At 36.9% G+C, this 13,725-nt stretch overlaps 1 protein-coding gene across 2 annotated transcripts in view; it reads left to right on the top strand.

Moving 5' to 3' along the window:
- Positions 1 to 13,725, top strand: part of POLA1 (DNA polymerase alpha 1, catalytic subunit) — a 203,741-nt gene that overhangs the window by 66,063 nt on the left and 123,953 nt on the right. For both annotated transcript variants that reach the window (XM_051795104.1, XM_051795102.1), the window contains exons 27-28: positions 11,635 to 11,667; positions 13,239 to 13,331. In XM_051795104.1, coding sequence (XP_051651064.1) covers positions 11,635 to 11,667; positions 13,239 to 13,331 — 126 coding nt within the window. The remainder of the gene's footprint in view (positions 1 to 11,634; positions 11,668 to 13,238; positions 13,332 to 13,725) is intronic.

Raw genomic sequence — 13,725 nt, 5'->3', positions numbered from 1 at the left:
TTGCGGGAGAGCAACTGCTCATGAAAAGGGAGAACTTTAAACGGAAAAAAAATCATAGTAGTTCAGGTGGATGGAACAATTGATTCATTCTAGTTAAATGTAGTTGATCTGAACAAACATATGGTGATGGGCCAGGAGGGAACTGTCAGAGTTCACTTCAGCCTTTCCCCCCCTCCTTTTTTTTTCCTAAGATTGTAACTGCCAATATCATAAACTTGAGAAAGATGAAGTCCATTCTAGATCGTATTTTAGAGTAACATTTTTATTAATCTCTGTCAGACTGTGATTGGTTCTTGACTTTCAAGTGTATATCTTCCTATTATTGTATGTATACATGTTGTCAAATGTCTAGGTTTGTAAATATAAAGGACTCTGGGGTACCCTGCCTAAGAAAACAACATGACCTACAAAAGGGAAGTGTCTCTTATCAGCCATCCTTTATATATATTTCCTGGGAAAATCCTTTCAAGTCTCTTGTTTCACAGCTCATCAAGATTTGCCACAATTTGTGTTACCTATGTCAGAAAGCAGCAGTATCTCTTCAGTGTCCTGTAGGTTAGTGGGCAGGTATTTTGTTGGGTTTTTTTTAACCCAGCAGATTTAATGTATTTTTTTAATAAGTAAAAATTTCAGTATTTCTGATTTTTTCATGGGCACTTGATATTCTTCAGTTGGGAATATGTATGGGCATATTCATGGCATTTTTGTCATTTTAACGATAGATTTTTGTTTGTGTTTTGTTGTTTTTGTTTACTGGAACACAGGAGGATCCATCTGAACATCAGGAAATGCTTTTTTGCTGTGGGGGTGACCAAACCCTAGCACTGGTTGCCCAGAGAGCCTGTGGAGTCTCGACTTTGGAGATACTCAAAGGCATCTGGACATAGTTCTGGGCATCCAGCTCTAGGTGGCTGTGCTAGAGCTGGGGAGCTGGACCAGATGACCTCCAGATGTCTCTTCCAGCTTCAGCTAGTCTGTGGTTCTGTGATTCTGTCTATTTTTAATTTTTTTTTAGTTCAAAACAGGCCTTAGAATATCAGAAAATTCTTAAAGGGATTTCTGTTCTTACAATGTATCCTTATTTTCGCTTCTGTTTTGGGTGGTTGATTGGTTTGTTTATTTTAGGTATCTGTAGTTATCTAATGGCATTAAAAAGGAGCTTAGCAACATTTGTATCTGTAATAGCAGTGGATGAAATCAAGCCACTGTCCACCAGTGCTTGTGGTTGGATTATTATGTTGGCACTGAAAACTTCTCTCAGGCCCCTGCAGGTCTCATTTCAGATATAATTCTAATGAGGATATTGAATGACTGGTGTGACAATAATGTAAATTAGTGCTGGTGCCTTCTATTTAAACTGAAAAGTGAGAGCAAGAGAGAGCTTTGAAAGAAGGCTTCCTTGGCATATGAGTGAAAGCTGAGTTTTTTATTAACGATTCAAACTCCTGTAATAAGAAGTAGGGAAGCTTATTAGCTATGTTTTTAGATTAAACAAAACCTTTAGGTTGTGATGTTCTTTCTTTAACAGAAGTTGTGGGATGAAGAATTTAAATGAAGATTTCCAAAGTCAAAGATTGATTGAGTTAAAGTATGTAGCATGAAATCAATCCTGTCAAACTGTAGGGAAATAAGTGAGACATTTATAAACATAGTTAATGTTTTAGAAATCTAGTTTTGTGCAAATGTATTTTGAATTCTTTACAAATGAGATAACAGTAGGTCTAAATGACAAATTAAAGATTTAAAAAATAATCAGCATGCCTCTCTTGTAGTAATGGATTTATGGAAGTAGCAAGCTTTAGTTGCATTTGTAATTAAGGTTTTTCCATCATTAGAATAGAAATGTATTCCTGTTGAGCAATATCTTTTTATGTGAATTATGTGGATTGAATGAGTGGCAAAACTCCACTACTTTAATCTGTTATGTGGCTGAAAGTCAGTATTTGAATTGGGTTCCTAGAGGGTCATGCTGAAAGGTTAAATACATTTGTCTGTTTTCCTAGTCTTCAAATTTCCATATTCTCTACAAGTAACAAACAAATCCATGTCCTGTGGGATTGTACAATGACAATTTAGCAACTTAGCTTCATTAGCAGTGAAGCCGTAAAACTCTAAATACTGAAATGGTTGGGCTCTACGTGAAGTGCTGAACAGACTAATGCATGAAAGAAGCTTTGAAATTGTACTTTCTTTGCATGAGTTCATAGTCCTGAAAAATTAAACTCTACGCTTTGATAAGCCTCTAAATTTGTTCTGTTTTTAAAAACAGTACAAATGTCCCGGGTTATGAGAGAGGCTACAAATGGTATTAAAAATGCCTTAGACTACAATTTCAGGTAACTGACCAATTGACCATTAGGTGCTGAAATCTTGGAATGTGGGTGGTCCCTCTCAGGAATTTGCTTTTGCATGAAGCTCAACTTTTCTCAGTTGGAGTACTCTCAAAATTGTGTCATGGAGCAAGTTTCTATTTCTGCGGGAGCTCCATGACATCAAATATGGTTCCCTCCTTAACTCTTTAAGTGATTATGATATATTGTGAATGTCTGTGGATAGACAATAGTTTCCAGTGACATGGACTCTTTTCTTTCCTGTACATCCTTATAGAAAGGTGAAGTTGCCCCAACCCGCCCTGCAGTTCGTACTCCTGACTTACAGTTGCGAGACCTATTTAACAAGCAATTTAGAATTGTTAACTAGTAATTTGTACTTAGTTTAAAAATAGTTTAAAACCTTAAATGAGCATTTTAAAAAAATAAAATATTTCTACATTATACATATTTTAATCATTTGGTAGGCCAATAGATTTTATTTCTGACATGCTTTACAAATGCTTATATTGTTCTAGGACAGTCTTTTATGTCCTGAGGAGCTCCATCTTGGAAATATGACTGAGACTTCATGCTGTTAATTATGCATGTTCCTCATTGTATTTTCACATCCTTGGAGCAATCACTAGGTCCTGCCTGAAGCAGGAAAGGTTAAGTGTCACATGTAGAGATGAAACTGTTTTTTTTGTCCCTGGCACCACTTAAGAAGGCAGGTAAGAGCTGCCACAGGGGCTAGTCAGAGGAGACTGTGTAGAAGCCACATCAATGCAATGACTAGTGTTTGGACATATTTGAGATGGTACCTGCCCTGCTCCTACTCAGTGCCAAATATGGTTGTAATTTTCTAAGACTTGAACACTGGTAGTTATTCCGTCCTGTATAGATACCTTGGTAAAAATCCTTATTTGTTACAAGTGCTCATTTCAGTGATGTTTCATCAGTCTTTGGAATTGGAATAGCCTTTATTAAATTCCTTTCAGCTATCTGTTGTAACCAGGAAAGGTGGCACAATGTCAAAGCCTAGGGTTTCTCTACTTGCAGTAACAGTTTTCCTAGTATCCAGCACTTGGTGTATATGGTCCTGCATGAAATAAGACACTTACTTCTCTTTGATACAGTGTGTGTGTGGTTGTTGGGCAGTCCTAAAAAATCCTAGAAGGACTTGCTTTCACCACATGAGGGTTTTTTTAAGTGCCTCTAGGCACTTGTATACACCTGATCTCTCATCTTTTGCATTTGAGTAGCTTGATGGAAACCTGAACATCCCAGTATAGTTGGGAAGCTGAATGTACAGGAGCTTCTCCTTCCTTAATCAGAGAGGCTCACAGTCTATTAGATCTGGAGCAGATTATTTTGAAGTCTTTCAGAATGATCCTTTTCTTTGGAGAAGGGAGATAACCTAGAAAGTGCAAGAGTTTTCTCTAACACTGTCCTGCAGGCACTCCTTTATTTAGGTGGATATGCTTGAAGAGGACCCCTTTCAGCCCTGCATTGTTGGCTACTGGTCCTTCTGTTCACAATATACCCCACCCTTTGCTTGCCATCATGGACATGCACTCCTGCCCCTGTCAGTCCTGGTCCAAAGCTCTCCTTACCAGCCTGGGAAGGCTCTTGGCACAGATAATTTTGCCCCATGTCAAATGGATCCTTCCTTGTCCAAGCAATTGTTGGTGTTGACACCAGCTACAACCATGGAGGGTGAATAAGTATTGTTTAACTTTATAAAAACAACTGTCGTGTTGTCTAAATGTATCTAATTTAATGAAACAAAATTATATGCTTTATGAAAATCCTTCATGACATTTAAGAAACGAGGTAAGAGAACTTTCTTGTGGGGCTAATTAGAGGCTAAAATACTTTTCTGAATTTGAATAAATGTTGGTTTGATAGACAACCACTTAGTCATGATGAAAGAGCAGTTTAGTTTTAAAGCAGTTCAAACCACTTAAAAAGACTTTTTGATGAACACAACATCCACACACAATCTATTCATTACTGATACTAGCATGTCCTCTCATCTCCTATAAAAATTCAGGATCATTTTCAGTGGATACACCTGTGTCTAGACAGAGCTTGCCTTGTTCTGTTCAGTATATCTATTGCAAAATGCCCCTGGTTCTTCAAGAAAAAGGCTGTGTTTTTCAGCAGAAGTACTTTTTCTTTTAAGAATATTCACCAGGTAGCAAGTGTGTTCTGCATCTCTTTTTCTCTTTAGCACTTGCTTGTCTTCTCCCAGACCTTCCCTTTTCTCCAGCCTTACACGTTGTGGTTATTACTTAAAAGATGCTGACCAGGACAACCTTAAGAAAGTAATTGATGTTCCCTTCCTGCCCACTCTTCATATGCCCTTGTTGCCTTAGAGGACCTTTCCTGTGCTATACCTTTCTTTTTGTAATAAAGTTTTCTTTAATAGTGAGAAAATAAGGGAGAAGGGCCTTACAGAGTTGTAAGTGCTGTTTTCTGCTTTTTACTCAAAAAAACCCCAAAGAACAACCTGTGGGGAGAATATTTGATTCTCAATGAGTTTGTCATCATCTTGGATAGTGCACTGAGTTTATCTACTGCTTAAAAATATTTCAGTTTTTAGAGTATTAGTTTTATTTCTTTTTCAGGTTTATAGACATACTTGATGTTTTTGAAAAACTGTCTTTACTGATTCTAAGACATGCTGATTTTTCTAGGACTTCTAATTATATGGCTAAGAGAGTAACTTTTCTTGGAGATGGGATAGTACTTAAATTTTATCACTTCAAGATTGAGAGACATGATTATATATTTGAAAGATAACTTTTAAAACTGTAGTTTTAAAACTAATCTGGAGGATAGTATGGTTATCCTTCCCTACTTGGGAATAGAGTTTGCTGTTATTCAGAGGCAAATCTATGTGCTCTGGTTTAAACCTTGATTGGGTTCTAACTTGTCTCACCAAACAGGAAACCTTGGTTTATAAATAATTAATTTCAATTATCTACTGTTCTTGTAATTTCATTTTTTTCTAGTGAAAGACTGAATATCTTTTGTTGAATGTGTTAAACATGTTTGGTTGGGGAAACAAAGCAAAGCTTTCCTGTCTAAATGTTTGTTCATTTCACTGAAACAAATGCTGATGTTTTCTCTAAAGAGGATATGCTTGTCTGTATGTATTTAAATATTGAATAACTTAACACGTGTTTTGGTTTTATTAGGAAATAGTAAATGATGCTTGTCATATTTTCCTTATTAGTGGATTTACTTGTGGTTTGTGATTTAGCAGTTAGCTCTTGATACATTTGCAGTTGTCTTATTAGGCAAAGCTACCTTTGCATCTTATAGTTAACTTCAAAATGTTCATCAACCATGGATTTATTTAATGGCTTGGAATAAAAAAAAATTGCAAAAGTTAATGAGCTGAAATTGGTTTGAGTACCACACTCTTCAAGGGGTTTTAGATGTTGTGGATCTTGTTTTCTCATGAAGTGAAACATGGAAAAAATTTCCCTGTTCTTTCACTTGTTTTAGGAGTTTACTTTTTGAATTAGTTAGAAAGAAAATACTGTCCTGGGTGGGCACCAGAGTGAGCCCCAGTGCTTCTCTAGGAACTGTCAGTGCTTCGGGTGTTTGGTTTCCCTGGAGGGTTGGGAGATGCCCCTGCCGTACTGACATTTTTTCACAGCTAGTTATCCACACGGACATTGTATTCTTGCTGCTTCTGGGAACGTAGAACACTTCTGGGAAGTGGGGTCAGAACCGGGTCACTTGCCTTCTATGCCCTCAAGTGTTCAACTTCATTGTTGAGCACTCTGTTTCTCTGTTTCCAAGATTTTGAAATCACTTCCAACACAGAAGTTGTTGTGTGTGTGTATTTTTTTGGCTTTTTGTTTTGTTTTTTTTTTTAATTTTGTTCAGTGCTGTTAAGAGTATGTTTCATTATTCTTTCTTTTGTCCTAATAACAAAAGAATCCTTTCCAAAATAGGCAAAATTTACTTTAGTATAACATGGTTTGTAATATATTGTGTAGAATAAATGATAATTTTACAACTTAGTAAGGAATTAATTCTGGTTTTCCTTTTCAGCAAAACTCACAACAAATACTTGAAATAGAGGTACTGTAGAATTTTGAAGATATAATTGTTTCTGGCACCAAGGGAATATTGTCTTCAAGTTGTAATTTGACTCACAGTGTCATCTTCAGTGCTTTACTGTCATCTTTGCATTCCTTGTCAAAATGTGACAAAGGTACACAAGATTTTTGTTGTGCTGAGCACATTCCTATTGCTGCCTTTTTTTGTGTGTTTTCTGTTGTTTGTGAGGCAAAAGATTCTACATTTTTGTTGGCATGTAAACATGTTTCACTGGGTCTTTGTGTACACTGCTTCAGCTCTTGGAATCATTCTCCCTTTGGTTTTGGGGCTCCATCCAATAGTGATTTTATATCCAGAAGCTGTGTTGGATCACTGGCTGTCAATTGCAGCATTTCTGAAGAAAAACAAAGCCAAACCAATCCCTAAAACAACATACAAGGGGAAATTTTGGCAGCATGGGGTGTATTTGTGATGCTGTTAATGTTTCCTAAGAGTGTACATTTTGGAAAAATGTAACTTTGCCTTGTCGAAGTACAGCAAATATTCAGTAAAAGCTCTTTGAAACAAACTTATTTATTAACTACTTGAATCTGATCACTCAAACTTTTCTAAATCAAGTCCATTGTGTGATACAAGGGCTATATTGTGATTCTTCATTCTTTGTAGCAAACAAGGCCTCCATCTTTCTTTCACTTATGCTTAGGGCATATGTACCTTTCTGTCCAATGATAGAAACCTGTATTGAAAATCCTCCTTAATAAAATCTTTTTGCAGCATCCTGTGGCTGTGGTTTATCAGTCCTAGAGGCTACTTAACACAAAATCCTAGCAAATCTAATGAATATGTTGCAAAAATACAGAGGTTCAGAAATACTTCTTAGGTAGATTAGTGAGTGGTGTTACTGGAACACAGTTTTTCCAGCCCATTTATTCCTCTGTGTCATGGGAAGGACTAGCTAATATGAATTACTAAAGCAGATGACAGATTTATTTTTTTACTATATAATTGCACAAGTAAACAAATGAGGTGGAAAAATGTATCAGGTCTACTGTAGTAGTCTTCAAAAATACAGTTTTTACCAATGCCTTAAGACTGCTGGCTTTTCTCCTTGAGCAAAGTGAAGCCTAAGTGATTATTTTTATTTTTGGGGCGGGATGCGTCTCTGGTAAAATGTTTTTGTAATGATTCTGCTCAGTCTTTTCAGTCTGCTCTTAAGTCTCTCTTTCTGTTCCTTCATGTCTGCAACCCCAGGAATCCACAGAAAATGTATTCAAGAGAAATCTTTGCCTCAGCATATTAGTTTTGTGTCCTATCTCATTGATTTTTAACTTTGGTATATTAGCTTGTTCCCACAGAAGCATCCTCTTCTCAGAAGGTACTCTTTAGTTGGTTTTAAAAAAGGAATCTTTAAAAATATTTGATGTAATGGATAATAATAAAGCTGTTCTTTGTATATGTATTTATTTTTAATCATTCCCTGTCTTAAATCACAACCTCATTTAATTAAGTAATTAGTGAGTTGGAGTGGGATTAGGACAGCAAATTTTACTGTTTGATGATTGCTTGTCTGCAATTACAGTCCTTAAGTTTATACTGAATTGCAGTTCATGGGTGAGAGAATGTGTGTTGCTAGTCTTGCTTTTACAAGGAAAAAAGTTAAAATAGAATTTCACAGATGTTCACTGTGCTGAGAAGTTCACGGGTTTTTAGAAGTATATGTTTGCTGGGGGGAGGGGGCATGGCTGTACAGATGGGTTGCCAGGCAATTAATTCTTCCTACTTGGATTGTCTGCAGTAGGAGACAATCCAGCTCTCATAAGCAGTGCAATATTATTTGCAAAAGGAAACTACCCAATACCATTTTTCTTATTCTCTCCTTCTTTCTTCTGTCTTCCCAGCCTCCCTTCCTGTGCTGTGCATTTCTGAGAAACCGCCAAGGATTGATATGATAGCAGGGCTGTCATTCTTTTTAACAAAAAAAAAAAAAAAAAAAAAAAAAAAAAAAAAAGAAGCCTCTTTTATTCTAGGTATTTTAATAGAGTCCCATTAAGGATGTATTGCTGACTGAAATATTGGCATGAAGGGCTCTCACTGAGCCGAGCCCAGGAATTAAGAAGTCAGGAAATGGGCTGCTGCATTGCTAAAGAACCTTGTGTGACACAGTATCTCCTGATTGGGGGGATCATTACTGCTATTATGACTCGACTTGCGTAGGAATTTTAAATTTCATCTGAATGTCAGTAATAACCCTCTTAGCAAATTATCCTGAATAAAATCACGAAGGCATTTTATATAATAGGTGTTGAATTACTGGATAGATTTGCTAATTAAATACTCTTTGTTCTGCTGCAGTTGACATTACAGGGTAAGATCTTGAACAATTATTCTCAACAGCTGTACTTTGTTAAGGGAAAAATTAACTACAAAGTTTATTTTTTTTTCTACACTTGAAGTTGGCAGATTTTTGAAATGTGCTTGAAAAAAATTCCATCATCCAATTGGTAATGAGAAGATAAATATGCAGGTGTTGCTGTGAAATCAGATAACTACTGACTGCCTTATTAATGAATTTAGCAATACTTTATAACCTTCTGTTTTGTAGCTGTTGGCACTTACAAGTGATCTCCTGTCAGACTGGGTAGCACTAGCATATGCCAGTCACTTGATGAAGCTTACTCGTCTGTGACCCTCTTGTTGTGATTACCTACACCCACTGCTGTCCTCAGGGACAACTGAGAAATGGTTTTTGCACAGTCGAAATATTTTTTAGTAGGGTTTATTCCTTTAAAAAAAAAAGTTATCTTTCTCATTATTAGTAGATAGCATTATTTCAGAGAATGAAATAGAAAAGGCCAGAGATGATCAAGGGGGAAATGGTAGGCTTTCTTTGCTTTTCAATATAATCTCTTAATTTCTGTCCAATTTTAAAATTTTGTTTTAGGGACTTCTGTTTGCTTTTGGAGTACTAAGAGAGGGGTATAACCTTTCTCTGTAGGAGTTAGCTAATAAGTGAGAGAAGGGGTTGTGGGGTGGTGAATATGTTGCAATTTTGATTACTTTATACAAAATTTGATGCCAGTGATATGTCTTCAGAATAATTTCAAAACTCCATGGAAAGGTGGTGGGGCTGTGCTGTCTGAATCACTCACTAGGAGATGAATAGGAGTGCAGTACCTTTTTTAAGCTTCAGATTAAAATGGAATCAGGTGTGTCTGAGCACCTACAGCCTGGGGTGAATCTGCAGCTGAGACTCGGCATTTTCCTGTTCTTTTTTGTCTGTATAGAAGATTGAGGCTGGCTGAGTTCTTTGCATTTTCAGCAGAGTTCAGGCATCACATTGTCCAAGTATCTAGTTTGCAGCATCAGTGGATGGTCGTTAAACCAACTGGGTGTTTTAAACATGATCCAGAGAGTGTAAAACTGTGGGTATCCCTATGTGCTTGGGGAATAACCCTGATAGGGGCATGCCTTGTGAGTCAGCTGTGTCAAAGTTACATTGTAATTTGGAACTGAACCTGACCTTAAATGTCTTGAAGGGAATATAGCTTTCAGTGCATAATTTCAAACAAACCGAAAAAACATCATACTTCAGTATGCATCACTCTGGTTGTGTGAAGGTTCAGAAACATTAAAGAAACTTGCCATATTAAAGGAATCACAGGGTTGTCATCTTGGTTTTGTACTGTTATGTAGAGGTGGACGTTTCACCCTGTTTCAGAATTGCCTGCTGTGATAGCTGTAGTTGGTATCATGACAGTCAAGACTCTTGGCTTCATTTTAGACTCCTTGGCCTTATGAAAGTCATGACATTTCCCTGAAGGTGGTCTTACTCCCACTGAGCATGGCCAGCTCTTGCCTGTTAGTCCTTTTTCTTGCCTCATCCCTGCTAATTTCTACTGCTCAGCTCCCTGTCACAGGCTTCTTGACTAAAAGTCATAATTCCACCTTTTGGCAAATACAGCCAAGGAGTATTACAATTTAACATATGAAAAATAGTAAAACTGAGACTAGGTTGCTAAATTTAATATAAGCTGTTGAAATAGTGTGTTACCTGACAAAGTTTATAGTTCCAAATTGTTTGGGTTCACCTAATAGACTCTGATCTGTCATTGCTGTAACATAACACGTGGTTCAAAGTAATCTTCTTTAAGAAAATTTATAATAGAAATATATATGAGTAGCAGGGTTAACTGAAGAAGAACTGAGGTTTATGCTGAGTGATGATGGAAAGGACTGAAACCAGGGAACTGGAATCTGGAGCTGTGTGCCAGAGCACCAGGATGTTGACAAGAAGGAAATGGGTAATACAGTGGAACCATGGCCAAGTGACTGAAGGAATGGACCAGATGTTGGTTCTTGTGCAGCTGTGTGAGATTCACCAAGCCCTTCCTGCTGCAACAGCTACACATTTTTTTTTATCAAGCTGGTTTTACTTTCTCTTCCTGTGCTACAGCTGTACCTGTGGCTTCAGGTGATATGCTCTCCCACCCCTCTCCACTGTACTGACCAGTCCTGGAGATGGAAGCAGGAGCCTACTCATATGAGGTCTCTATAGCTATTTCTAAGGTTCAAAGAGATGCTATTCAGAGCATTTGGGGAACTTGGGATGAACTCTTGGCTGAGGAACAAGCTTAGTTACACATGGATTTGCCCATTGATTCAACATCTGTATCCTATCTTTATCCCAGCTCCTTGTCCCAGTTCTGGTTTCCATGAGGAGTTTGCTTTTTGATGACCCATTTTGAGATCATTACAAGGGTAATCAACCTTTTGACTATGTCTTGTTAAGTGAGCACTATCCAGGCTGCACTGAATAAGACAGGACGTTTTTGGGAAAAAATTTAATGACATTCAGAGATAAGATGATGGATATGAGAATGACAACTGGCCTAAATTACTGAAACAGACTTAATTCTGACCCTTGCTGATTAGGTTTTATTTGAGCCATTTGATTCAGTGTTCGTTTTTTCCTAAGGTAGAATGTGTGTGCGCACATGCAATTTTGAGATTTGTTTTAATCTTGTTTTAGGGGAGTTAATAATAGCATTAATACAAGGTCAAATGAGAATTTACTCATGTAATAGGAGTATTGAGGTGACTGTGTGTTGCCAGGAGAGAGGTGGTTTGCTTTGTTTTGAAAGGTGAGAGCATTTGGAGTTAGCAACCTAATGGATATGTTTGCATGTGTTAGCCTGTAATTATATCATACGCTAATCTTTGATAATTTTTTTTTTTATTTCAGATTTTGATGCATACCAAGGAGATGGTGCAGAAGGTAATGCTGAGCATTTTCATTAAACAACAACCCTTAAAGAGCACACCTGGTGAAATTTTTTTATTCTAGGAGAACTGTAACCCAAACAGACCTGAAATCACTTCTTAGGATGCCTGGTTTACAAATGTAATCCTTCGTAATGGATTATAGCTTTTTTCTTTTCCTACCACAGATATGATCTGGCCCCTGCTTGAAGCCTATGCGTGACTGTTTCAAGCAAATTAGCAACAGTGCTAATTAGAGTTTACTCATAGACCTGTTACACCATGTGTTCTAGTGGTTTATTATGGTTTATTTTTTGGCATCCTTTAAACTCTGTCACAGAGTGGTTTTTTGACTATATGGAATTTAACATGGACATAGCCATGCTGCAGTTTTTACAGCTGCATTGATTTTCCATCACTGAAGACATTGGCTTTTGTTATTTTTTTAAGTTAATATTATGTAATTATATTCATCTGCCTGGGTTTTTTGGTGAAATTTACTGGTGTTGGCAGTTTTTCCTCTTCTTTTTTTCTTGCTAGGCCTTTCATATGCACCTCAGGCTTTTTTATGTGCTTCAATTTGTCTAGAGTTTGCTCCTTTATCCTGGAGTATTATGGAAGTCTGGCTGCTGTTTGAACACAGCCTTTTCCAAGTAGGTCATTTGAATTGTTAGATGGATCAGAATGAGAGATGACGTGAAGGGCAGAGTGTCAGTCAGAGAGGAGGAACTGAGTAGGTGTTTGGATTGATCTCCAGGTGTAATTGTTCAGTAGTTCAGTCTGGGAACATAAAACTTGTGAGTCATAGTAGCTAGATCCTTATCCAAAAGGAGTGCCATGTTCCCTGAAAGATCTGCTGCCCAGGGGAGGACTAATACAGATAATTAGATTACAGAAGAAGTTATAAGATGGAGGTGGGAAGATGGAAATATGAAACCACATTCATGATCTGAAAAAGCGTAAAGAAGAGCAGCCTAATCTCGACAATGCTGTGGTATTCTCAGTTATTGTTACCTACTAGCCAATACTTTCACTAGATTTACTTGAAATAGAGTATCTAAGTATTTTTTTTTTCTGTGAGCTTTTTTTTCCCCAATACTACTTTGATGGCTACAAATGGAATAAGATACCTGACCGTGGTATTGTCTTTCAAGCACTTTGGCTAAATGCCTTGTGTGAATTTGTCCAGCAGTCTCTGAGCCAAAGTGATCTTCTTGTGTCCTAGCAGTCCAAAGTTATTTTTGATTAGAGTTCCTGCTGCTTCTCAAGATCAGACTTGTTCACTGACTTATTTTTCTAGTATTCATTTAGTAAGATATAACCTGCTTCTCTTATGTACACAAATGAGCAGTGGGGTTTTTTTTAAACATGTCAGTGGTTTCAGTTTCTTTATTCTTTTTAAAAATAAATATGTTTTAATGAAATATACAGACTTATCAGTAAAAATTTATTTTACATTTTTCTTGTTTTTTAGTATTTAAGGGATAGTATACAGATAATGATATTTTTGAATCTTGAAAATAGCGTGAGACTTAAAAAAGATGTAGTAGTTATATTTTGTTTTTCAAAGCCATTTGTTTCATTTAGATGAACCTTGAGGTGATTTATGGAGACACAGATTCCATTATGATAAACACTAATAGTACCAATTTGGATGAGGTCTTCAAGCTGGGGAATAAGGTAAGGGAATTTTTTCTTTTGTTATGCTGAGTGGAGCAGATGGTATTAAGAGAGGACTCCATGGCATAAGCAGAGAATAGGCCACAAGGAAGAACTTGACAATGTGTGGAATCTATGAAGTAGTAAAATCTCAGACTGCTCTTTTTCAGGTGTAGCTATTCTGTGTGTTTTTAGAAGTGATTAGATTAAATGAAACATTTCATTGCATAACGAGCTTTTTTTACCAATCCTAAGTTAGCAGGAGATTATCTCAATATTTGGAAAGCCAAAATGTAAGGTACAGTTCCTCCTCCACATTAATTCTAGGTACAATGTGAACAGTTTTGACTTTTTTTCATGAGGGATGTCTCTCAGTTTTGTTTAGTTATGTAATTTCTATTACACTCAATGTACC

The sequence above is a fragment of the Manacus candei genome, unplaced genomic scaffold (assembly GCF_025592945.1).
Source record: "Manacus candei isolate 608988 ecotype Guabito, Panama unplaced genomic scaffold, ASM2559294v1 h1tg000041l, whole genome shotgun sequence".
Taxonomy (NCBI): Eukaryota; Metazoa; Chordata; class Aves; order Passeriformes; family Pipridae; genus Manacus; species Manacus candei.
Note: the sequence above shows the minus strand (reverse complement) of the source record. Positions and strands in the feature narration are given on the sequence as shown.